Source organism: Sinocyclocheilus rhinocerous, unplaced genomic scaffold (genome assembly GCF_001515625.1).
Source record: "Sinocyclocheilus rhinocerous isolate Xijiao unplaced genomic scaffold, SAMN03320098_v1.1 scaffold225, whole genome shotgun sequence".
NCBI classification, from domain to species: Eukaryota; Metazoa; Chordata; class Actinopteri; order Cypriniformes; family Cyprinidae; genus Sinocyclocheilus; species Sinocyclocheilus rhinocerous.
This window is the reverse complement of record NW_015630532.1, coordinates 1,630,017-1,656,682: the sequence shown is the minus strand read 5'-3', so window position 1 is coordinate 1,656,682 and position 26,666 is coordinate 1,630,017. Positions and strand designations below refer to the sequence as shown.

General features: G+C 37.7%; 3 protein-coding genes across 3 annotated transcripts in view; 1 reads left to right on the top strand and 2 right to left on the bottom strand.

Moving 5' to 3' along the window:
* Positions 1-2,542, top strand: part of LOC107740451 (MAP kinase-activating death domain protein-like) — a 72,526-nt gene extending 69,984 nt beyond the window's left edge. The window contains exons 36-37 of the mRNA XM_016552896.1: positions 881-927; positions 1,461-2,542. Of these exons, the coding sequence (XP_016408382.1) occupies positions 881-927; positions 1,461-1,574 (161 nt within the window). The 3' untranslated portion in view covers positions 1,575-2,542. The remainder of the gene's footprint in view (positions 1-880; positions 928-1,460) is intronic.
* A 1,449-nt stretch (positions 2,543-3,991) lies between these two features.
* LOC107740450 (gamma-butyrobetaine dioxygenase-like) lies at positions 3,992-19,148 on the bottom strand. Its single transcript, XM_016552895.1, has 8 exons — positions 19,043-19,148; positions 16,435-16,818; positions 15,012-15,126; positions 9,891-10,089; positions 6,617-6,722; positions 6,198-6,394; positions 5,389-5,555; positions 3,992-5,042 (listed from the first exon to the last, which is right to left on the bottom strand). Exons 2-8 carry the CDS (start codon positions 16,789-16,791, stop codon positions 4,882-4,884), a joined length of 1,302 nt encoding a protein of 433 aa, XP_016408381.1. The 5' UTR covers positions 16,792-16,818; positions 19,043-19,148; the 3' UTR covers positions 3,992-4,881.
* Positions 19,149-22,272: 3,124 nt separating this feature from the next.
* fibinb (fin bud initiation factor b) lies at positions 22,273-23,640 on the bottom strand. Its single transcript, XM_016552952.1, has one exon. It carries the CDS (start codon positions 23,311-23,313, stop codon positions 22,687-22,689), a length of 627 nt encoding a protein of 208 aa, XP_016408438.1. The 5' UTR covers positions 23,314-23,640; the 3' UTR covers positions 22,273-22,686.
* Between the last annotated feature and the right edge of the window lie 3,026 nt (positions 23,641-26,666).

Sequence of the window (26,666 nt, the reverse complement as noted above, 5' to 3'; positions counted from 1 at the left end):
CTTTTGGAGATATGTACAATGAAGGGAGGTGCAGTGTATGAAGTCTCTTCTGTAGTCATAGAGTCGCTCTAGACTGGGTTAGTGCTGTGTCTTTGTGCTTCCTTTTTGTAATCCGCCCCTCATCTTTGCTGCTATGAAAACCTTCATTCTCCAGCAGGTAAAGTGCTGTCACCTTTATCTTTTCTTCTCTTTCTTAACCTGTCCTCCTCATTTAACTCTACATCTGTCATCATCTCGCATACATCCTTTTTCACCACTAATGGCTGTCGACTGCTCATCTGCACTGCACTGCCTTGATGTCAGATGTCGCTTCTCCTACACTCGAGTTCATACACTCATGCCTGTAGTAAAAGTCATTCCATAAGTGATGGAAAAACCCAGCAGACCCCGGATTTCCTTCCAACTTTAACTTTCAATGATATTCCCTTTCTTGCTTTCTCTCTCTCTCTCTCTCTCTCTCTGATTTCTCCATCTATCCCCCATCTTTTTTCCTCTGGCTTTCTTTCTCCTCCTTGAGCCTGCCTTGATTCAGTTCCCCATTGCATAAGAGTTTCTCAGTCTTGTGGGAAACGTCTACTGATGATAAATCCTGTTCAGTCATATGATCTTTATGAGTGCTGCTCTTCTGCTGCAAGATTCAGTGCTCTGTAACTCTGTCTGAAATGTGCAGGGGTCAGATATAGATTATTAATATTCATTTGTCATGGGCCGTATGTATGCCTCCCCTTCTCTCTTTCTCTCTCTCTCTCTCTCTCTCTCTCTCTCTGCCTCGAGCACTCTTTCTTTCTCTCTGTGTCTGCCCCCTGGCCTTGAATATTTTATATTTGTTATTCCACTGCTGTTGAACTTTTTATTTTGTGTCTTGCACTGGGATTTGCAGTTCCTGAAACTAAAGAAGTGGTGATCCATAAGTACAAGACTCCTATGGTAAGATTTCAGTATTCATAAAGTACTACACAGTAGAGCTGGGTATCAATACAGATTTCCAGATTCAATTAACATGCTCTTAACTTGTTGCAGCATCTGATTTCGATGTTATTTTAATATTCCAATAGTAAATATTTTTAAATATCATTAGTCATTTTTTCTGAGTAAGACTACACTTAACAGCTGAGTCGCATCTTGCAACATTGACACTGTTATTGAACAGAACTGAATCAATACTGAACTGATTCAAGCTGAATAACATTCAACTTTGTTCCCTTTTGAGGAATTGCTTGTAGCTGAATTGAATGTATGATCTGCATTTGTTTATCTGAACTGAACAAATGCTGAACTGACTCGATCTAAATAATTACACTATTGTCTTTTAAAGCTGCTTTACAGCAGAATCTGAATTGTTGCCATAGTTGGGTTTGCATCATTGATTTTCCTGTTTATCACTATAAAGCTGATTTGATTCAATCTATATTGTATAAAGAATATACATATATAACTGTTAACTGTTCTGTCTTGGACAGGCACACCAGATCTGTTACTCGGTGCTCTGCCTCTTCTCCTACATGGCGGCGGTCAAGGGGAAAGAGTCAGAGGGCAAGCCCAAGATGCTGTCCCCTCGTCCACTACCGAGCTAGCACACTTCTCTCCTATGTTTACTTCAACTCCTGAACTCCCTGCAATACTACTCCTGTTCAATACAAGCTGACACTCCTGCCAAGCTCCTTTTAAAGACCTCTGCTCCTGTACCGATTCAAATGTAGATGCATTCACATATTCTACACTTTCATCCTAAAACAGACAACCTGTTCATATAATGTATCTGATATAATATTCCAGTCCTTGGACACTAAAATGCTGGCATTTCATTCTCATAATATGGACCAACCAGAAGAAGAACAGACTTTGACTACTATTGGTTGACGTCCTCACATTTGTACACTTTTATTTATTTCAATAAGAGGCATTTGGTTGCATGCAGGTCCCATGCGCAGCTCTTGCGAGTTGACACTAGCATGCAGACATCAGGCAAATGTCTTTCCCCTCTTCAGCCCCCTCTGATATCAGTCAACAGGCTGTGTATTTAATATTTATGTGCTAAGTTGTACTGTAAATTCCAGTCTGTTCTGTCTGTGGTGGGTGAAATGTTCAAGTCTTTACAATCTAGCGCAGCCACGTATGAGGGGTTTGCCTTAACCGTCCACGACGGAGCAGCTGTCCCATTCGTAAATGTTCCATTCGCCCTCCTCCACCTGCTGTAAGTGGTCTAAGGTCTGTGTATCTCTTTAGCTCAAAAGGCTCAAACTACTGTACTAGTTCTGCTGTAAAGTTCCCTGTCTGTGAACTGCTGTTAAATTTGCATGTCACTTGAAAAAAAAAAAAAAGAATATTTAAAAAAAGGAATCTGTACATCTCTGAGGCAATGCTGAAAAAGCAACTAAAATGTTTAGGAAATACTGTAGTTTGTTTTCTAGGTGTGCAATACTATCACTAGTGGGTACCAAGAACAAGTCCAGTCATGTCCTCAGAGTTCATCCACTGTGTGTTCATAATGAGGAGACCAGAGAGCAGATCAGGCATCACGTTTTCTGTTCATTTGTTGTCATTATTTTGACACAGCGATGAAAAAAGGCATTATTAATCTATAAGACAGCTGCATTTAGAGATTGTTTAAATAGTGATGGAAAAGTCTTGTGTCCAAAATGTCCTGTTTGAAGTGTCCTCTTCCTGTTTGTGTGTGTGTCTGTGGGATTGTGTGTGTTTGTGTTAGAAACACAGATGGCAAGAAGATTGTGTCTGTTCATAGAGGTGCAGATTTTCTCATTTCATCTCTTTTTGACTACTAGATTTGGCAGTACAGCTGTCACATTTACATATTTTAATGTTCTTTTATGTTTTGCTCACATTTTTAATAATTTAAATGTAAGAAGTGTTGTTTTGCATCTCCATTAAATTGAGTTGTTGAATGCAGACTGTAAATGGACTTGAGCCCACTCCGTATTGGTTTAGAGATATAAATAGCACAAAACTGATTTCCCAGAGTCCAAGTCTCCCAAAACGGATGTTTTGAGTTGGACAGTGGATCAGGTCTGTTGTTTGAAAGTGTGAGAGAGATACAGTTGCACATTATTTGGGCTTTCATTTTAGCCTATTTAGAACAAGAGGGAAAGGAAAAATTAGAGACATGGATGTAAATATTTCAGCATTTAAAAATATTTATAGAACCTGTACAGCTTTGGCAATATGGAAATAAAAGATGTCCAACCCGATTCTGTGACTGTGCATATTGTTACTGCATGAATTATAATTATTATTCAGCGGTCACGTAATACATTTTTTATTTATTAAGGGATTTGCCTCTTAGAATTTTTTTCTGACCATATAAAAGTTTATTTGGCTTTTAAAAAGCCATTTGTCAAATACTTTAAATGGATAACTAACTATAAAATCATCAAATATAAATGTAACATTGTCATAACACAATAATCACCACTATAAAATTTTGAAGTTTTATTTATATATATATATATATTACTATATTAGCAGCATATTCAAAAACTGTCCCAGCAGATGTATAACCACAGCATGTGAGTTTTTGAGTACATGCATGAATGAAAAAGAAATGTGACATCTCTGTATATTATAAATGTATTTTACTGGCATTTTGGAAAAAAAGAATCTGTCAGCGTCCTCCTAAATCATTGAAACACTTCAACTCCAGCATATTTTTTTTAGAAACATTGCATTGTTACATAGAGGCCCATCCAAAAAATATATACTTAATATATATACTAAATTTAAATATCGACATTGTGTATTTACAAAAAATGAGGCTACAGCAGATTTGCAACTAATTTACTAATTAGAGTCATTAGCCACACAAGCTATATTTGCATTGTTGCTGCATTAGTACAAATTGGCCAGTTTTTTTTTTCTTTAAAATTTTCATATTTGAGGCCTTTTCAAGTATCAAAGAGCTTGAGGTCTACCGGTCTACAATCAGTATACAAGTACTGATGAAATACCCAATCTCCATACAGTATATCAAAACAGAGACACTTTGTTTTGGACATCAGCTTATAAAAGATTTTGTACCACAAAAACATTTTTCTCTTTAAGAGTCAATGTCTCATCATTGTCCAAACCACTATTTACAATACAAGCAAATATAAACTGTATGGTTCATTAGAGAATAAAAGGGGAAACTACCAACTACCATTAATCATGATTGGTCTTACAAGAATGTTTGTGTGGAGGAGAGGGAAAAGTACTGACCGTTAAAACAATAATCCCTGTAAGAAACAAAGGTTGGCTAAAAACGTTTAGTTCTGTTGACACCATATGTGAAATATATAAAAGCTAAAAGGGAAAATTATATACATCACAAACTAAATCTCAAACTGCCAGAGATGTCACTTTTGTTACAACATGGACTAACTGATGAAAACATTAGTGCTTTAGAATAAACCCATTGTATTAGTTCAAACTAGAACCATATTTTGGGCAGTTGTCCATACATATGCTAAATATTTAGTTTTAAACAAAATTTCACCATCACTTGTGATCGTCATTAGCATATGAAGACTAAAACCAAATTACCTCTGGCAAACTGTCCCTTTTACCAAAGAACAAGTAATATGTCAAGACAAAGAAAATGACTGCACTTTCTAAGTGCAAGAAAGAGCTGAAGACTCCAAGAGCCCTTCAGTAAAAGGCCGCAATTATAGTATTATATTAAGTTAACTACAGAAGAACAAATATCCACTTGCCAAAACTTAAATGCCCAACAGAAAATATCCCTAGGCCCTGAAGCTTTCTACAGTGAAGAGATGTTTTTAAAGTTATCACGAAGCAACGCTAGCCTAAAAACCAGAGGACGGATTAGACATCAACTTTGCTTCCTATCATAACTGTCACTGTAGTGTGGAGGATGAAGAGAAGTGTCTAGCTATCTCCACGGACAGCTTTCCGGAGGATCCTGAAACGGGACATGACCTCATCCCAGTCCAGATATGCTCCTTCAAGATGTCTTGAGTTCTGACCTTGTGACAGGTAGCTCTTCCGGCCATGCAACAGACGCCAGTTATCAAAAGTCACCAAGTCACCTGCGCAGAGATGAAATGAACAACCAGCATCAGTCCCATATTTATACATGCAATGTCATATTTGGTTTAGTAAGAAGGCTAGCAGCAAAGGGAAAGCTTGTGGGATTCAAAATACAGTACTTTAAATATGGGATAATTCTAGTGATCATTTTTGAAAACCCTGGCATTAGATTTAAAATAGAAAAGTTTCCAAAGCCTGAGCCTAATCCCAAATTCATAAGCCTAAAACCCTTCATCTTTGCCTATTATGCAATTATGACTGTCAACTATACAAATGTGTGCTATAACAACCGTAATCTGATTAGGTAAAGAGGTGAACTGTGTGGCTGTTTCTGACCACACTGACCTGGTTCCATTCTGTACGTGAACACGTTTTCAGGCCTGCTGAGCAGCTCCACAAAGGTCTTTAGAGACGAGTAGAAGGGCTGAACCTGATGCACAGGCATATCCAGCACCGAGTCTCGTGTGGCGTTGTTATAGTTGATCCTCGTCACCCGACCCTCAGAGTCCACACTGCACATTACATACAAGCTTGTATTGAAAGTTACCAGGATTTATGAGAACTACTACAGTGTATTGCTGCTGTTTAGAATTGCATGGGAAAGAGCAACCACAGAACAATTTTCCCTGCTGAAAAAAACAGGTAAAACCAGCCTAAACTGGTTGGCTGGATTTAGCTGGTCAACCAGCCTGGTCATAACTGGTCAGCAGGCTGGTTTTAGAGGGGTCCTGGCCACTTCATTAGCTAGTCAGGCTGGGAGACCAGCTGGAACAACCAGCTAAAACCAGCTTGACCAGCCAAGCCAGGCTGGGAGACCAGCTAAAACTGCTTCCAGCTTAAACCAGCTAAGACCAGTCAACCAGCTTAGGCTGGTTTTAGCTGTTTTTTGTTTTTGTTTTCAGCAGAGTTGTGTTACACTGAAGGTGGGGAAAAAAATTGATGACAAATTTATAACCTAATAAACGCATTCATTTGTAGAAATTTAGCTCTTATGAATCCCAGTTCTATAACTGAACATGAGATGGTGCTGTTTTACATTATTTACGTATAGTCAGTGTTGATGACGATGAGATGTGACAAAGCTAATCCATTGCATTAGCTATTTGTGATTATGTGAGTATGTATGCGTCTGCTGGAGCCACAGTCTGTCTTACTCTATAATGTGGTTTTTGGACTGCACGCTGAAGTCACAGTAGTCAGCACCGCTGTCTGTGAAATCCACCCTGAGTGAGGAGAGGATGTTAAACGCCTCAGGATCCTCCCTGCGGAGCTGCTCCGCCATGTGAAACCCATCAACCACTTCACTCTCACCGCCCTGAGCAGCCTGACGGACACAATGCAGGAACTGCACCTACAACCAGAGGAATTACAACAGAAGTCCTCTCGTGAAATTAATTATTTATTCTATTATCTATTTAGTGTGTAATAATTGTAATTAGATTAATAAAAAAAAAAAACACACAATACAGGGAAGTCCCATCATGATCTAAAGAATGCATATACTCACCTTCATGAGTAACGCACCACAGTATGGTGCGTGTGTGTGTGTGTGTGTGTGTGTGTGTGTACTCACTCCAGGTGGATGGTGCAGAGCAGGGTAATCTGTGTGCAGGCTCAATTCTCCAGAAGTGTAGGCAACATTGTTAGCCATGGACTTGTCCTGCACTTGCCATGTGTGTCTGTGAAATCATAGAGGGGGCGATGGATCAGAACAGGTGACTATGGGCTTGTAAAGTTTTACCGCATTTCTCCATGTATTTATTGTAGGAAACCACAGCAGTAAAATGCTTACTTGATTTAGTAGGGTCTTGAGAGTAATTTTAAAGACTAAGGAATCACTTCAATGAACAAAGCAGACATTTTTGTTATGGCAATGCAGTGCGAGAAATGAATAATGATTTTTAATGATTTAAAAAAAAAAAGTAATGATTAATAATGATTTTTTGGTAGTGAATTCTTGAAACTACTCACTGCATAGCAAAAAATGACTACTTGTAATTACTATTTTAGTCTTTTATTTCAGAAGTGTATCTGTGTAAACTAAGCTTGTTTTAAAAAATATATATATCTTGTATTTTTATGTATCTTAATTATTTTTCCTATTTTCCACATTGACAAATGTTTTTTTTTTTTTCACTGTTTTAAGCCTAAAATTAAATGAATCTGAATACAAGTCTTAAACAATTTTGTTTCTTTTCTTTGATATTTTACTGGAAAAATATTTTTTTTGCAAGACTTTAATAAACAATAAAAAAGCAAATATGGATTATATAATGTTACAGAGATCACTGCTGGCTTATCCAGAACCAGCCCTTTTGATTCAGTTGAGTTCTTCAGACACTATTGGAAACACATTTCATTACACCAAATACACAAAATAATGTTCTTTTTATCATATGACCCCTTTAAAAAAAAATTCTTTCCTCTGTGCCCACAAAAAAAGCAGGTTTGGTAGCACAAACCTAGACAAATTTTTGGTTTCTATAAAAAACTATTTTCTCCTGTTATCAAATTGAAAACAAAGGAAGTAAGAGTGTGAAAGAGGAGTATTTGTGGCTTTTCAAAAGGAAATGAGGCAGATTAGTGGTATCAATAAGACTATATTAGACACAGAATCCTCCATGTCAGACACACCATGGCCTCCTCCTTCAGTCTGAAGATCCCTAGCCAGTGAAGTCTTGATTTAGCAGATGCAGTGCTTTTTGTTCCAGTCTGGGTCAGGTGAAGCTGCTTTTTGGCCAGTTTGAGCGAGCTCCTGGGGCTAGTGCGGTGTTAAATCATTCAGCTTGTCACTTAACAGGTGTCAGCTGAGAGGGAGTTCACATGCATGGATTTGTGATTACAGCCAGAAGCTCACGGTGTGTCTGTCTCTGTTCTGTCTCTTTTCTCCAGCTCCTCTATCTGTCTGTCCTAGGCTGTGGTTTCCATTCACTCATCCTTACTTATTAAAAATGTTCTCTACATGATCTTGTGAGAGGCTTTGGTGTTTGGCAAGAAAATAAATCAGAATCTCAATGGTTTTTGATTAATAAAATGGGCTCAGTAAGTCTAGAGCAATGGAACAAATTTTAACTGAGTGTAAAGCAAAGCTCTTTCACATCATTTCCCATTCATTCAGATGCCGTCAGAGGCAGTTTTTTTTTCTTTGAAAACAGAACATTGTTCTGATTGTTGGCCAACAGTTACAGCACGAAATGCTTTCATCAAAGGATGACGTAGACCAATGACTCATGCTGTGACATCCATGATAATCATATTCAAACGGAACAGTCCTATGGTTCTGTGCTTGCATTACCAATTTTGCACACTACTTTACTCTCAAGTCAATAGCCAAGATGCGTGTGGCAGAAACAGAAATATGACTTGAGGACTAGAGATAAAGGTAATAACAACCATTATTCTTCTCAGGGATGGGCAAAATAACTGAAATACCTGACAACATACCAATGCCAAGTATAATGGCAGGTTAAGGTCATTTGACTAATTTGAATCTTTCTTAAAATGCTGTCTAACAAGTTTTGGCGTTTGAGAAACTAGCTATATCAAAAGTGACAGTAAAGACAATATTAGAAAACATACTTTAAAAAAAAAACGATTACTGTTTTTGCTGTATTTCTGATTAAATAATGCAGCCGTGGTGAGCATAAGAGACTTTCAAAAACATTATCTAAAAATTCTTACTGACCCCAAACTAGCAAGACCAAAAAAAATCTCATGAAGAAAATGTGGTTATAAGATGCACCTGGTCCTTTAAAATAGCCTTGTTTTCGTTGGCTGTTGGAGAGAATGCCCAGACTTAACGAGACGGGTGGCCTGACTACTACACATCTACTACCATGTTTTCAACAGACATTGTGGGTTGAGGGACTTTTTATTTCCTTCAATTATAAACCTGTCCAGATGTAACGCATTAGAGTGGAAGATCAGACCACATTACTCATCACACCATATTTCGTTTTCCATGAATGATGGGTTTGTGCCCTTTGCAGTAAGTTATTTGTCTTTCTTTGTAGATCTTGGAGTGAGAATGGCAATTGTGGCATAAATGGTAGTTTTGCACAATTTTTGGTGTAAACAGAGTCACAGATGTTCAAAATCAGTTTAACAATTTCTGAAATGGAAATTAGTTTGTAATTGAAGTTTGACCGGGTTTGAAATGTACATTATTATTTTTCGTATAGTTTCCAGTGACAGACTGAATATTTTTGCATATTTTGCACTACATAAATAGGCAGTCAGTTAAAGAATCATCTAGATCAGTGGTCACCAACCTTTTTAGGCCCAAGATCCCTGACCTCTGCCTTTATGAAAGACAAGATCTACCTATAGAATAATTGATAGAAAAAGATATCCCTGATACATTAATATAACCCCAGAAATGTAATGCATTTTTGTACTTATTTTACTGTTATTTTCGGGATCTACTGGGACAGTGATAAAGATCTACCAGTCGATCGCGATCGACGGGTTGGCGACCACTGGTCTAGATAGAACTTCTTGATCACTGGGTAAGTACTACTTACTAAGTAGTAATACTAGTTGTCAGTATGACTCCTATTACTCCACTGTTTCCAAGTCTGCAGTATTAAAATGACTGTATTTGCTACTTCTGTTTGTGTCTTTGCTCACTAAATGGTTAAATCATTATGATTATCTAAAAATAGGCATTTCATTGCTTTAATTAAAGTGCAGCCAAAGCTATAGTATAATTTCAACGCTGTCGAACCCGGCACTTAGTTCAGTCAGATTTAGTCAGTTTATTTTGTATTGTCTCTGTATTGTCTGTGTTTTTTGGACCATGTGTGTCCTTAATAAGGTTTTGATGATGATGATGATATAGTCCATACCCATAAAAGGTGAGGCGTAGATAGCCAATCCTCTGACTCAGTCTGGCCACCTGGCCCTGCTCTGCTGGCGCCCCCCTCAGGTAGACAATGCCAATGCGTCTCAGAGCCTCTAGCCAGGCCAGGGCAGCCTTGTCATCATGTAGAACTTCCTCAAAGTCAGCTGTAGGGATCTGCAGACTTGAATCCCAGTATTCACGCTCTGAAACACAGATACGCATATAAATACACATTACAATGCACAACACAAAACATCACAGAGAAATAACACAACTTAGTGTCTAGTGTCATGAAGTGTAAAGAAACAGAAACCTCATTTTCATAATTTTATATTTTTTATGATTTAATAAATTATTAGTTTTTTTTAGCAACTCACGAACCGCTTGAAGTTCCACCACAAAAAAACCTAGCTCGGGAAACTCTGCATTAGAAGGTCCAGTGTTCAAATAAAAAGCAAAGTCAACAGAGGCTCAAATCTATATAATAACGTGGGAATGATGTCAGCATTACTCCAAAAGTAGCTAAAATCCTTTCCAAGCTAAACATGTTTCTCTCTCTATCTTTCCTATCTCTGTTACTCATTTTCTAAGCACCCTGATTTACAATGCAAATAAACACATGATAGAAACTTTGCACCTAAAACCATAAGTGTCTTAACATAATGAAGGATTGTGTGTGTGTGTGTGTGTCAGGGTTAAGGCCAGAACACATTGGTCAGAACACTGTGTGAGGGCCTGCATGTTTGAAGCAGTACTGCTGGAAAACTCTGGTTCTTATGTCTACTTTCACAGACAGGGCCTCTAGAGAAGTGTGCATGTGAGAGCAAGCGTTCTGCACTTATGTCTATAATTCACTGCTTGGACCTCTGTGCTGTAGAAGTATTTTTCAGCCCCGCACCTCTTTCTCAGCTTTTCTCAATTTAGAAAACTGTTCCACTGGAGAATTTGTCACAGTTGAGAATCCAGAGACAAATATAGTTCAGGACCAGCAAGTGAAAGAAAAGAACTCCTGACCAATTATTTCCCGATTTAAGAAGTCATGTATACTACCATTCATTAGTCTGGGGTCAGAAAGAAAAAAAGTGAAATGAATACTTTTATTCTGTGAGGATGTATTAATTGAATTAAAAGTGACAGTACCAACATTTATAATGCTATAAAAGTGTGATTAATTAATTAAAACTGTTATCCTGAAAAACACAAAAGCAAAACTGTTTTTAACATTAAGGCAATTTGAGCTCCAAATCAGCATATTAGAATGATTTCTGAAGGATCATTTGACATTGAAGACTGGAGCAATTGCCATCACAGAAATAAATTACATTTTAAAATGTATTTATATTTAAACAGACGATAGTTGTTTTAAATTACTGTATAATAATATTCCACAATAATACTGATTTGATCAAATAAATGCAGCCTTGGTGAGTATAAGAGACTTTGAAAAACATAAAGAAAAAACAAAAAATGGAATGGTAGCATACCTGGCACAGATACTCCCTTCAAGATACTTTGTCATGACGATGAGCATGAATAAGCTTCTGATTTCTCAGATGTATATTATCTCAGAGGTATAGTCACACCTCAACAGGATAAATAAAGTTTGTATATTCCAAACCTCGACTAGGTAGAAGCCACAATGCCAACTCGGCAAACTTTACTTGGAAGAGAAAGGAGCATCTATTTATTTAACCACAGCTGCCACAATGCCAACTCGGCAAACTTTACTTGGAAGAGAAAGGAGCATCTATTTATTTAACCACAGCTGACACACATGCAGGATATCCATGGTGATGAGCACAAATATAAGAGCCGTCTCATTGTGGCTCGTAACAAACATCCTCATAAAAATACAAATAAAGTTAAAGCAGTGGGGGTAAATGGAGAGCTTGAAATTTGAACAGTGAAAAATGTGGGGATGTTTAAGAAACCTGTTAGAAAACAGTTATTGATGCATTTCTGTTTGACATCACTAGAGTCACTGAAATGAAACATCTGAATGAAACATGGCCGTTTGTTTACTACTGAATGCATTTGCTGGACTCACCGAAAAATGCTGCTATTTCAGCTTCAGAAGCTGAAGGCCACACAGCAGACTACTAAAATGGTATTTTGTTGATACCAACCATAGTTATAATAAAATGTGTAGTTTCAAGTTGACAAAATGCATTGAAAACAGATGTAACCCTGTGAGAGGAAACCATGTTGCTAAGTTAGTCATGATATACACTGGCATGCAGTATGAATATGCAATCATATAAACGTGCAATCAAGTTAATGCAAACAAAACCAAAATTGACTGACACACAAGGCAGAGAAAACACCCACAATCTCACAGCAATTTTGAGGATCTGGTATGAATTTGGTCAAAAAAAGAGAACGAAAGCGAGTGAGCTGGGCACTGGGCCCAAGGTGAAGTGGTTCAGTCAGTCCAGGTCAGTAATGTTCAGCTCTTATAAGCGTGTAATGTGTAATATTCTCTGTCTCACTGACATACTAGGGTTTCCTGGCAGTGCTAATGTTGACTTCAGAGCCAGAGATTAATATCATGCTATCATTCTGTCCAGCTGCGGCTTCTGAGACACTTTAATAAAAATTGACATTATGTTTCAATGACCCTTTCAGTCTCGAAAACAGATGGAAATGCATACATTTATGCACACAAAGGCATGCCGGAAAAGAAAGGTGTCGGCTTATGTGTGCTTGAACAGTTTCCTTCAGCACTGCCTCTGTGATTTTTCCAGCTATGGTAATGTGAAGCCGTGGCTGCTGTAGCTGGCAGGCAGCTACGTCCAGTCAAACTCTGTCAACAGAGTCCCTACTGAGAGCTCAGCACAGAGCACAGTTCACTAAGAACAGGACAGACAGAAGCTCACAACCAGAGTACAAACCACTTACAGAGATCATTTCCAAATGGGATATGGAAAGTAGATTTATATGATTTGAGTAACTCAATTTGCATGTGCGCAGCATCCTATATTCAGTTCACGTCCCGTGCGCTTCTCAAGAAAATGAAGTAAGACACATCTTTTGAGTCAAGCCATTAGTTTTCCATAAGCCATTTGGAAAAATAAGGTTTTAAAAGTACCCCTTCAACTGTTATTTAAGTAATCTTAATCTTTGGCCTGTGCCAGTGTGGTCTTTTTCTGTGTGGGAAGGGTGACCTGTTTTTCATCTAATGCAGCAATGTGACTGTTTTGCTGTTTTTGAACTTAGACGGGAACAATGCGGTCTTGGTGCTCTGAAGGATCATGATGTCAGCTGAACCAGGACATGCTGTGACCGCAGTAAAGCACACTTGTGCCCTCTTGTAAATGAGACACTACAGCCACACTAGAAAAACTCCTTTAAGTGAGTCAGTTCACTGGGTCATAAAAATCCTAGTGTGAGATATACTAGTGTGACCTAATTCAGCCTACTTGCCTGTTATCTCAAACTTCATGAAATATACTGTATATGCAACCTTGTTGAGCATAAGAGACACAACAGCCATTACAATTTAAAATACAGTAACTGTCTGTTTTAATGTTACTGTATATTTTAAAATGCTTTTTATTCTTGTGGTTTAAAAAAAGCTGAATTCAGCAGCCAGTGTCACATGATCCTTTAGAAATCTCACATTTCTTATTGTAATCAATGCTAAAACAGTTCTGCTGCTTTGTGGAAATTATGATACATTTTCTTAGGATTCTTTGATGAATAGCAAGTTCAACAGAACAGCACTTATTAAAATAAAAATGTCCTCTAAGATTATAATTATCTTTACTCACTGTCATTTTTGATCAAGGATCAATGCATCCTTATCTTCATCCTTATTTACACTGCAATTTTGCCTCACCTCTAATACTACAAAAATAAGCAACTTACACTGCATTAATATAAACCTTGGAGTTTAAAAAAAAAAGAATAGTTTAAAAACAAAAATGGACACAAAATGGTCCTCATTTGTAGAGAGATTGAGTAAGACCACGAAGGACACATCAGTTGTCTACAAATGATGCTAACCTGTCAGGAAATGGCTAATGGTAGATTACTGCCCAAGACAGACGTATTATAGCAAGGTGAGAGCTTTACAGGCCTCTTTCAGGCAGTTTGAAGACAGTTTTTATGGGAGGTCTTAAAACAAGGGGCAGAACTTGTCATATTATGTGCCAGTTAAGGAGCTTTGTTAAACACATGCAAGCCTTGTGTGTTTTACACCTCAGCTAGAAGCAGACACTTGTGATGTGTAGTCTACGCTTTAAACCGTGGAAATGTATTGGTTGTCTTTCACTGATTTAAGGGGCACAAGGGGATGCCTTTTGTGCCTTTAAACAAAACAACAGCATAATTTCCTGAACTTCAAAGGGAAAATCACAAAGTTAAAAACAATAGCAAGATGTTTAAAACTAAAGAACATTTGTGGCTAACAAAATCTCTTACAAAGCCCTAGTGACGTGCATTAATTTTGAAAATTTAATCTTAAAATCTCAGGACACACAAATACGTGCAGGACGCTTGTTCTGGCAGACACATTGTTCAGTCTGCTCCAACCACAGCATCCCTCAAGAGTCGTGTAAGCACAACAGCTCACTCTTCTCAAATGCCCTTAAATCTCTATTCCATGTGGCAGGAAGTGGAAAAAGTCTTTCCATTCAGGGGCGATTCTGGGGAGAAGTACCTGCACTACAAAAGTAACTGCTGTCCAGACCACACATTAATTCAGCTATTGCACAAATATTAGCTTACATGAGTGCATTTCAACTATATATGAAGCTATTCTAAAAACTGTCTAAAACAAAAACCAAAACCCATCCAGTCTTCATTTTATTTAAAAAAAAAATTTAAACTGAAAGAATCAGGCAAATTTCTTATTTCAATTCAAAGTGTGCCTTAATAGGGACAATGTTATAGAAGGCTATCAACAAATATAAGGCAGATTCACCCCATACACACTCAAGCGGCACATCGAGAGAATAATGACAACAGCAGGCTGAGAGTGTTTTGGCTTCATAACTGAACTGCAGCTTTATACAGTACAGAAAATTAAATCTCCAGGTTGCTATATAAAATACATTCTTTTATAATATCCATATAAATAATAGAAAGATTAGAGATGAAGACTAATAGATCACAATTAACCCACCATTAAGGAAGAGCTCTTCTTGCTGAGCCTGTCTTGCCTCAGAGGAAAAGCACCGTTTCTTCAGCCAGTCAGGATCAAACTCACTACTGTGCTGATCAGGCCAAGTAATGGACACCTACAATGAGTTTCAGAAAAACAGGTTTAAGGACTATTAGGCAATGACTTGGTGTAAAAAGACCAGGGGTGCGTTTCCCAAACCATTGTTAGCTAACTTTGGTCATTAGTTCATAACTCTTTTGGTAATGACGGAACTTGCGACCATAGTTGCTTTTGGGAAACGCAGCCCTGAATAGCTGCTCACTAGCATAGTACTGCGTGCTGGAGCCTCCAGCAGACTTCCTAACTGTCTTACCAAGAAATACTACAATAGTACAGCAGATATACAGTGTTTAGGTGCAGTCACATTATCCACTGTCCATTATCATTATTTTAGCAATGTGTGAAGCACAGCTCACACAGAAATCAGTTTCAAGCAGCTTTCAGTTGGTCAACGCAGTGAATTTGCGAGATGTGAAATCTGCATGGAGAAATCTTTCACCCGCACGAGAGAAATCTGTTCATATAGATTCCTATTTAAATGACTGAATTTTGCCTGGAAAATTTCGCCGAACAACTGTAAATGTGTTCAGCAGCTTTAGTTTCAGAATGTTTTAATACAGAGCCAGGTTTAAAGGAATAGTTCATCCAAAAATTTTAATTCCCATTTACTCTCACTCATTTAGTTTCTAAACTTCTATGACTAAAGGCCCATTCACATAAAAAACTATAACTATAACGCTAACTATACAGTATATTGATTTAAAAATAGTTCTAAATTTAAAAAAAAATAGCCCACACAGAATAGTCCACACAACAACTACAGTATAGCGATATAAGGGCACAGAGGAACAATATTGTTGGAATCAATTTCAAAACTATTTTTTTCCAGCTGATGAACGATAAAAACATTGACAGTCAATCTGAATCCACCCTGCATTCAAAGTGGCAGATGGCAAAACAGCAGCATGTTCTTACAATAAACAGAACGTTACTGTGTGTTGGTGTGTGGACGATTATAACATTATCAGTATAATTATCTTTATAGTTATCATTCTTGGTGTGAACAGGCCTGTTCTTTGCCATTCAATGAAAATGAATGGGGCCATCAAGCTTTAAAAATGACAAAAAAGCACCACAGTGGATGGGAATAAAGTGAATAAACCTGGAATACAGCACAATGTAGTATTTATGGAACGCAACAGCTCTATTCCCCTTCCACTTGTATTGTATCAAAAAGAGCAGCATGGGCATTCTGCAAAACACCTTCTTTTGTGTTTCGCTAAAGAAAATCATATTCATTTGGAATGACATGATAATGCGTAAATGATGACAAATTTCTATTTAGCATGTACTATCCCTTTAAGCTTTGCTTACCAAGACCAACCTTATTGTCCATCAGCTGTACTTGGCCCATTCCGGTGTGCACGTCCAGATTTGAGAACAGCAGACAGCGTGCTTGTGCGGACTGCAGCGTGCAGTGAGGACACTGGCAGTTATCCCTTAACCAGGTGAATGGATACAAACTACAACTCCCATCATCCCAATCAATCTGCAGTAGTCTCTCCTGGTCCAGTGCCCGGGCCTGCCTTACTCCTGGACTCCCCCCAGTGAAGGGCAGAGGAGCCGCTGCCAGAGTCTGATTCCCAATATGAGGTGTCTTGACCAGTTGAGGCCGACTGCTTGCCCCCTTCAGTGCCTGGAAAGCACCTCTGGACATCCAGCGAGTAAGATAGGATAACATCCTGATTTGTGAGTGGCTGCTGCTAGTCTGAGGACACAGAAAGTAAGAGGTTATTGCGTTCATATAACAGCCACACCCTTTCATATCACCGTTTACCCAATAATTAGATGAGTCACCGCAGCGAAAATGTACTGCTGTAAACGGTGAATATGACTGATGTGAGCAGCACACAGTTGTGTCAAGTAAACATAGTACAGCAAACTGCTATCACACAACTCCAAATTAATTTTTCAGTCTTTAGTAATGTCACATTGTGTGACATTGTTTTTTTTTAAATAAATAAATATTGATTACCATAAAAATGAACTGTTATGAGTTACATTTTCAGTCAATGAGTCACTGAATAGCTGTAAAAGTAACCTTTTGACATAATAAAGTGTTCCAAGAGTTTGGGGTTGGTCTGATTTTTTATGTTTTTGAAAGACGTCTCTTTTGCTCACCATGGCTGCATCTATTTGATCAAAAATATAGTAAAAACAGGAATATTGTGAAATATTATCACATTTAAAAACAACTGTTTTGTATTTTAATATATTTAAAACTGTAATTTATTCCTGTGATGGCAAATCTGAATTTTCAGCAGCCATTACTCCAGTGTCACATGATCCTTCAGAAACCATTCTTTCTAATATGCTGATTTGGTGTTCAAGTTACTTCTTCTTTATATAAATGTTGTAATCATTTGTGCTACTTAATATTTTTGTGGAAATCATGATACATTTTTTAGAATTACATTTTAAAATTTGTTAGTGTGTGTTCTCTTCATATTAGGCTTGTTCCCAACAAAATCATAAGCCAGTCTAGAGTTTTTTTTAATTATTATTATTATCATTATTGTTTAATTTATTTTGCTCTTCTACAGAAGGCAGGTCACTGATTTGTTGAATGTCACAGTTTGTCTGACAGCCCAGCAGATGAGATAGCTCTTGGTAAATGATTAATGCAATGACGTCATCCAGAACTGAATTATCTGAATGACTGTAAGGGTGCATAACTGACAACACTAATACAAACAGTATTACATCAAAGTAACCAAGATAAAAGCACGGCTAATCTGGGGCTAAGGTGAATTTATGACTTTAACACTGCCATGCTAATCAAACTGTGTCTTACTGAACTTTGCACTTCAATTCTACTTTGCACTGGTAGGAAGAATTTGGACTTTCATGTGTACAGTTTTACAGAAACTCTTAAGGCAAACTTTTTGTTGCATCTCTTAACCTAAACAATAAAACATGAACAGTTTGTTCATTACAATTCCAAATAGGCTACACAGCAAAACTCAAATTGATATATTAATCAGTATCCACTGCTCAAAGTCTCATAATCATCATAACAATATTGATAATGTCATAAGTTGTTTTTAGTACATTTGGAATGTCAACTATCAGTGTTATTGATCCATTAATCCCAGTTATTTTATTCTGTTGACAGTCATAGTTTCTTGTGAGATTTATACTATACTATATAACAATATTGTATTATTCTAATAATAATGTCTAGAATACACTGTCAGCTTCATACAAAGATAGACTTTTTGGCTTTACTAATACCAATTATTCATTTTACATTATAATATAACCTCTTACTATTTGTCTCACACATTACAAATAGGGTTTAATACCTGAAAATAGCTTGTCTATCAGGCAGCAAAGCGACAATCACATTTGTGGGTCCATGATATAAAAGAAATATAATCACTGTACCCTAAACAGACCTTTGAGCATTGGTTATGTAATGTGCAAACATCTTAGCACATGTGTCTCAGGGAACACGGAAGTAGGTGAAAGGTCACCACTTCATTCCCTCTGCAAACAAACACATTACCGCCTCCAGCGTTACGACAGCACGTACACACAAACACTGCAGATGCCATGAAATAGTAAAGAATTCAACTTCAACGTGTATTGTCTTTATTTAGACTTGATAGCTAAATATGCATCTGCCTTGTTGTTTCCGGGTATTTTTAGCACTTGCCCTCTTGTAGCGCGCTTTAGTAAATAATCTATGGAGCAGCTGGCTGACTAAAAGGAGGTCTACACTAGAGCTTTCCATTCATAAAATATTACATGAGGAAATCACCTCATGAGTATGACGCTTACAACAAACACAACACCAAGCGATCTTTTATTCATCAGGCTGATACACGCGAACGTCCCGTTTACTAAATGCAGCCCAGCCACTGAATTTCATTTTCGATATTTACATGTGATGAGAAAAGAGGAAAACAGAAACGGCATGTGGCACTTACCGTGAAGCCGTGGGTAAGGTAGGCTCGGTTATTTCAGCCTTATATAGCGCTGAGAAGCGTGAGAACTCACAGTGCTGGAAGTGGGTGAAGGGTTAGATGCACTGTAGCGCTGATGCTGCACACACACACACACACACACACACACACACACACACACACACTGTAATCATCGTGATGTGTGCTGTGTGTGCGCCACTGGATCTGACACTGCCAAAATTACGTGCAGCTTTGCCCGACAACTTCTGTTCCAGGCTTGTTTTTGTAACTGCATTTTATTGCAATTGTCATGTGAACATGCTACACTGTTTCCAAAGCCTACTATACTGCATTCTATTTAAATATATATTATTTATTAATTATATATCAATTAAAATAATTATATATAGTACAGTATGAAATAGGCCTGTGTCCATGACAGACAGATAGATAGATAGATAGATAGATAGATAGACATAATAATGGCAATATTTTGGTCACAGATAGACATGCCACTTGTTTCCTTTTTGAAGATTATCAGGTTAGCACATCTTTAATGATTGATTGCCAAATAAGTACCAAATAAAACACAGCCTAGAGTGTATTTATAAATAACTCCAGTATTTTTTATGTTCAGAACTTAATAAAATAGTTAATAATAAATAATAGTAATTACATGGTAAATATAAATATGGTAACACTTTAGAATAGGGAACACATATTCACTATTAACTATGACTTTTCCCTCAATAAACTTCTAATTTGCTGCTTATTAATAGTTAGTAAGGTAGTTGTTAAGTTTAGGTATGGGTTAGGATTAAGGGATCTAAAATATGGTCATACAGAATAAGGCATTAATATGTGCTTTATAAGTACTAATAAATAGCCAGTATGCTAGTAATATGCATGCTAATAAGCAACTAGTTAATAGCTAGAATAGGTCCTTAAAATAAAGTGTTACCATGAATATATATAGTTTTGGGTTTCCCCTTATCAATTTAAAATTCTCTCTCTCTCTCTCTCTTACACACACACACTCAAACTGAGATATCACCCACTAGCAGTTACTCTGGCTGTCTGGTAATGCATGTTTATGAGGAGGACTCCCACTATGTCGGGGAGTTTGGTGTCCTGCAACAGCTGTTTCAGTGTTCTAACATGAAACAATGTGACACCTGCATATGCTTAGAGCAACTATCATACTGCTCATACCTTAACAGTTCTGCATCAACCTGTGTGGCTTTAATTCATAATATGTTATCTCAATATAATTTATTTAATAGACAAATGGCAAATTCAAAGTTTTGAGGCATCTGAATAGTTTTGACCTCAGTGTTGGAACTATTTGGAAAGCTTTAAAATAAGAAAACACCATAAATGTATCATGTGATCCAAACAACATGTGCACTAATTTAAGATACATATTTGTGAAACAAACCAAAATACATAATTCACTGACAACCTTCCCTGTCCAGTGAGCTGTTATAATCAAGTTGATCTCAGCATCCAGATCAGTCCAGTTTGTGAATGAATCATTTAGTGAATCAGAGCAACCAACTTAAAGGAACGATTTGTTAATCATTTGTTCATATATTTTATGAGAGAAGTCATACAGCTTTTTTTGAACAACATAAGCCTTAATTAACTATTACTTTAAATCTTTTCTGGAATGTTTTAGAACAATGCAGTTCACACACTCACACAGATACTATCTTGAAGATTTTTATTACAAAAAGGAATATACACAACATATACTGTATCCCAAGAATGGAACTACACATGGTAGAATGCTTCAAGTCCAATAATCCTGCCCGCAGTCATCTTGGTTTGGAATATGTCATCCCAGATGGTCCTTTTCCCATTACTTCTCAGAGGATTACAAGAATACTTAATGCAACACGTACAGTTCATAAAATGAATACAGTTACGCTTTTTCATAAATATAAACACTCACAGTTTAATATTTTAAAAGCTCATTATAAAATATATAGATTTCTTAGGGCACACAAAACGTAATTACATGTACAAAGAAGAGCAAATGTCTTTTTATTCCTCCAAGTGTATCAGAAATAATAATAATAAAAATTTATGTTTTTAATATGCCAGAATCTTTGGGAGGATTGTCAGACTGAATGCTTAAAAACTATTCCAAGTACATGCTCTTATATAAACTAAATATTAATATGACAGCTAACATTTGTACAATGAAAACTATATTCCTTCTGTTTAACCAACATGAATTTTCTCTGAAACATTCAAGTAATGCCAATGCAAATGAGCAAACACAAATACACCCTATATCATTATCTGAGAAAATAGTGAGAAACTCAACGCTGACACTAACTCAGTGATTTGTATGTCTCCTCTGAGAGGTAAAGCTTCTATATTGGTTAGACTGAGGTTCCAGTCATATTATCATAAGCTGCAAATGTCGTTAATGACTAGAATTTAAGGGCAGTATTGCCAAGTTTAAAGCATTTAATGGTTGTCCATCATGTATGATTGCCGCTATTAAGTGAATACTGGCTTTCATTTATTGCACAGAATAGCTGCATCACTTTTGCCAAGTAGTTACAGAGAAATAGCATTTATTCCTTCAAAATAAATAGTATATTGTTATGTTACTAGTTCTTATTTTAGTAAGCAATCCAATAGCGATTAATACATTTTACAACTATGGTGATAGTAACAAGAAACAATTCCAAATATTTTCCTAATTTTTCCAGTGAATTCTATAGGGATCCGTGGTTCAGACATTAACAATTCACTTCAGATTAGTATGTGTTCCAATTTTTGCTGGTATCTAGTCCAGTTTTCATAGTAACTATTAACTATTTACTCTAGTTCTTATAACTATTCAAATGTGACCCTGGAGCACAAAACCAGTCATAAGTAGCACGGGTATATTTGTAGCAATAGCTAACAATACATTGTATGGGTCAAAATTATTGATTTTTTCTTTGATGTAAAAAATCATTAGGATATAAAGTAAAGATCATGTTCCATGAAGATATTACATAAATGTCCTCCCGTAAGTATATCAAAACTTAATTTTTGATTAGTAATATGTATTGCTAAGGACTTCATTTGGACAACTTTAAAGGCCATTTTCTCAATATTTTGATTTTTTTGCACCCTCAGATTCAAATAGTTGTATCTTGGCCAAATATTGACCTATCCTAACAAACCATAGCCTACATCAATGGAAAGCTTATTTATTCAGCTTTCAGATTATGTATAAATATCAATTTCCAAAAATTGACCCTTATGACTGGTTTTGTGGTCCAGGGTCACAAATGTAGGCTATATTTCAGCTTCATAGTACTAATTGAATAGCCTACATACAAACTACCTATTTATTAGACCAGTGTGTGTTCTGTAACTATAGTGAGATAGCATATATTACTAATAACAGCTAGGATCGACCCTAATGTCTCATAGAAATGAATTTGAACCGAATAATTACGTGCAGTATATAGCTTCAGTACTATTACATAAAGACAATTGGGACAATTGTATTGGGAAAATTGGCTATTTACTAAAAACAAGTACAAGTTCATTACCAGCCTACTTAATTTGAAGGAATTAATGTTAAAATGCCTTGTCATAGAGTCAGACTGAGATTTGCCTGGGTAGGCTCCTGAAGGCAGACTGACAGTCAGCCCTCTCTACACCTTCATGTACTCGTTCTTCAGACGGCTCAACCGGGTCCCGTGACTCCGGATGATGAGCGACAGCAGCTCGTGCTTGTCCTTCAGTCCCAGCGAGACGTCCAGAGTCTCCTTCAAGACGTCGCGCGTGTGCACGATCATGTTGAGGAAGTCGTCGCTGATCTTGTGCTCCTCTTTCAGCTCGTTTTCCTGGCTCTGCTTGAATTTCACCTCCAGCTCCAGAAGAGACTTCTCGGAGTTAGAAAACGCCTCGCTGATCTGGGTCGTCTCCCGTCTCAGGTATTTCCCATAGCTGTCCTCTCCGTCCAGGTCGAAGGAGATGCTCTTGCCGATGCCCTCCAGCACCCTCGCCGCGTCCTCGATGTGCCGCTTGATGATGATAAAATCGTCCCGGATCACCGAGTCCTGGTCCTCGTCCAGGGTGCATTTGCGATTGTCGGTCATTTTGAACAGCATCTGACATTTCTCTGGATCGTCGTTTTCTTCGTAGTTGCCATCCGGCACGAAATAATGATGAAAGGTGCCGTTGGACATCTCTGGGTGCAGGGGTCCCGAAAAGAAAGCCCCTTCGACACGCAACGAGAGCAGACAGGCTATCAGTAGGAACAGAGGGGAAGCCATCATAGCCACCTCTGTCTTATCACAGTCAACAGTAGGCTACCTTCGGCTCTGCTGTTTAAACTTTAGACAAGCCCTCCTGCTCCAGCCCCACGCATGTCCAGAGCGTCAAATGCCGAGCAATCCCGACACAGAAACAGCGAAATCACACAGAATCGTCCTCGGTTTGATATTGCAACTTTCCTATACGTTTTCCTGCCTGTGTTTTTGGCTAAATCAACAACCGTGAGCCACACAGACCCTCGCCGTGTCCTTCCTTGTGTCTGTTTGAACATTTGGACCGTTCAGACTCTGTGCTAGGTTTAGATAATAATACCCCCGGTCAGACTCTCAAATTACAAGCCCGTCACTCCTTCACTTAAAAGGCAGCACACATTACAGGGCTTGTCATTAAAAGACCTGGGCTCCTGAAAGCTACAAAACACTTTAGAATTTGGCTGGACGTTAGACTAAACTAAATCAAAATCAAAGAGGTGCCAAAATTACTGTGATGAGATCGTTGCACTTATTTAGAACACGTTAAATTTAATTATAAATTAATTCATAATTAAATTGATCTAACCCTAACTCGTGAAAATCTTTAAAATTACAGTAGATGATTGTGGGGTGGGCTAAAGTTATACAATGTTAAATAAAGACAAATACTTCTTATTAAAACAATGAGTAAATATTTTATATATTGTGGAGAATTTACATTTTGTATGTAGACTGCTTTATTTTTTATTAAAAACAACTGCTGTGGCACAAAAATGCTGAAAAATTAATAGTTGGAAATCGGATCCTTTGCACTGCAGAAAAAATCAATCAAATACATTATTAAAAACATACAGTTATTTTGCTCAGGTGAAACCTGCATAACCAATAAAACTGTGAAATAAAACTGCGAGAATAACAGTTATTATGGTGACAAATGGATACGGATATAAATACACACATTACTGTAGTGTGCATTTATCATTCACTTGCCAGCAGTTTCTATAAATGCTTATATCTTTATATTTTTCTCTCTTTTGCAATGACACATGCTCGTCTCAGTTTAATACTAAAAATATAAACAGCAATGTGTCATAAACTTATGCAAGAGCTGAAAGCCAAGAATGTGAGCGTCCTCATTTGAGACAATAGCAGACATTGCAGACGGCCACCTTGCATGCTTCCCTCTTCAATTTGTCTAGGAGGTGTGTCTGACAGGCCTCTGAAAAGAGAGTGCTCTCTTTATACTGGAGGTCTTCATTATCAGAGACAGGTCTCCCAGCTCCATATGCCGATTACCTAAAGAGGATGTCTGAGTGATGACGAAAGGTTGTGACAGAGCGTGAGACTGAGCATCAGGATGTGCTACTTTCCTGCGAGGGCCCATGTAGAGCGACTCAGAGGGTGAACAGCAGTGAGCTCACACTTATATACTCTGTTCACTTTTAAAAAAGCCCAAGGCATTAATGAACTACACATTCCAAGAAAACCAAAAGACAAACATTTTGTGGAAACTGCCACAAAAATGGTGATGTCATATATGATGTATGAAGATGGATTCTCAAATACACTCCAAGACTTGGATCATGGAGGATCACATCAGACGTTGGCCATGGAAAGCCTCGTTTGCTCGGCCTTGTTGGATTTACAGCCGTCTTTCATCATTTTTACAGACACTGTACAGACACAGCCGGCGTTCTTTCATTTCACCATATGGCTCTTAAGCAAACACATGTACCCATGCACACACCAACAGACACACCCCACACAACACAAACTTTTCAAGAAACTCACATGTGCTTTTTTACAACATTAAATCCTGGCAAATAGTCCCTCAGTCTGGTATTTGTCTGTGAGCATGAGGTAATAGGGAAGACCGCAGTGATGTATCTTTATTATGCTACGGATGTGTGCCCTACCATCTCATTGATACAGAGACGAAGTTCCTGCAGAATAATAGCTTTCCTTCAAACTCCCGTAAAAAAAATCTGCACAGATGTACAGCAGAACATGCACTAGAGTGGAGAAACTCAGGGAGAAAATCAGAGAGAGAGAGAAAGAAAAGGAGTCTTGTTTTCCACTACACTGGAATTCGTTCCACTAGAATCTATCCTTTATGAGTGCTTTAATTTTATGGTCTTCAGTACCTCTTCTCAGACGCCCTGTACCCCTTTGAACCTGGTTCCCCCAATGTTCCTCCTACAGATATCCACTACAAGGGGGCCGTCTCTCTCTCTCTCTCTCCACACTTAGCCCGTCTCTTAAACCCCAGTGGATGGAACGATGCCAGCTCCTGGAGAACTTCCCCTACTGTTGCCCTGCTAATGATCTTAATAACAGGGGTCTATAAGTAATGTTAGCTGTCTAGTATTTTTCATAGAACATTTTAACTTTAACGTCAGTTTAAGCTTGCATGAAATGATCATACTTCCCAAACTATGACTGAGACTTATGTTGTGAGTTGCACATCTCTGCCAGACTTTTCACTTACAGGATGCCTCATAAATAATACTGAAGTCATCATGTCGCCCTTGGATGGGCCTCTTAAGTAAATGAAAGCTGCACACAGTTCCTTTGTGGTTAGACTGAATTCATGCCATCAGCTTGGCAAGGATAAAATGGGCACTGACTTAAATGCCCTGAACCTTGCATGAACTGGAACTCCAGGCCAGTTCTAATCTTTTGAGGGAAGAATTATGGGAGAACAGTTGTTTCATCATTAATCCATGGAATTTTCTGCAGGGCAATAAGACTCAATTACTGAAGCTTTTGAGCAAGACGCTCATAAAAGATACAGATGCTGGAGGAACATGGCCAGTGGGGCCATGAAACAGAATACACCGACATCATGTTCTAAAGAGCCTATTAGAAGACCACTGAGAGGACAGGCACAGGCATGAACTCTTCATAAAAAAAGCATCATATTAAAATAATAGTTCACCCAAAAATGTATATTCTGCCATCTACTCACCCTCATGTCATTCCAAACCGAACTTTCATTCTCAAATGGAGAAATGCTGAAGAATTATGATGATGACTGAAACTTTTAAGCTTCAAAAAGACCACAAAAGCACAGCAAAGATGCCATAAAAGCAGTTAATATAACCCATGTTAATCTTTAGTCATACAATGCTGTGTGTGAAGAACAGACTACAATTTCAGTTGTTATTCATTGATAATCTCCCTCTCCTGTAAGCTTTGTTCACATTCACAGCTTGAATTTTGGTCTGTTTCTCACAAGACCCTATCTTGAGGCTTCAGAAGACTAGGAATACAGCACATATGGACCACTTTTATAAAACCTTTTTGAAGTTTGGAAAAGTTCTTAATTGTTACTGGGGTGGAAACGCCAATGATGAGGGCCAGATGACAACATGTGAGGTCAC

Bases quoted from the DNA above. Each gene is read 5' to 3' on its own strand.
- fibinb (XM_016552952.1), bottom strand. From the start codon at position 23,313: ATGATGGCTTCCCCTCTGTTCCTACTGATAGCCTGTCTGCTCTCGTTG.
- LOC107740450 (XM_016552895.1), bottom strand. From the start codon at position 16,791: ATGTTATCCTATCTTACTCGCTGGATGTCCAGAGGTGCTTTCCAGGCA. The intron at 6,723-9,890 runs GTATGGACTATA...ATGATTTCACAG, and splicing joins CTACGCCTCACCTTTTATGG to ACACACATGGCAAGTGCAGG. The intron at 6,395-6,616 runs GTGAGTACACAC...CTCTGGTTGTAG, and splicing joins CTCTGCACCATCCACCTGGA to GTGCAGTTCCTGCATTGTGT.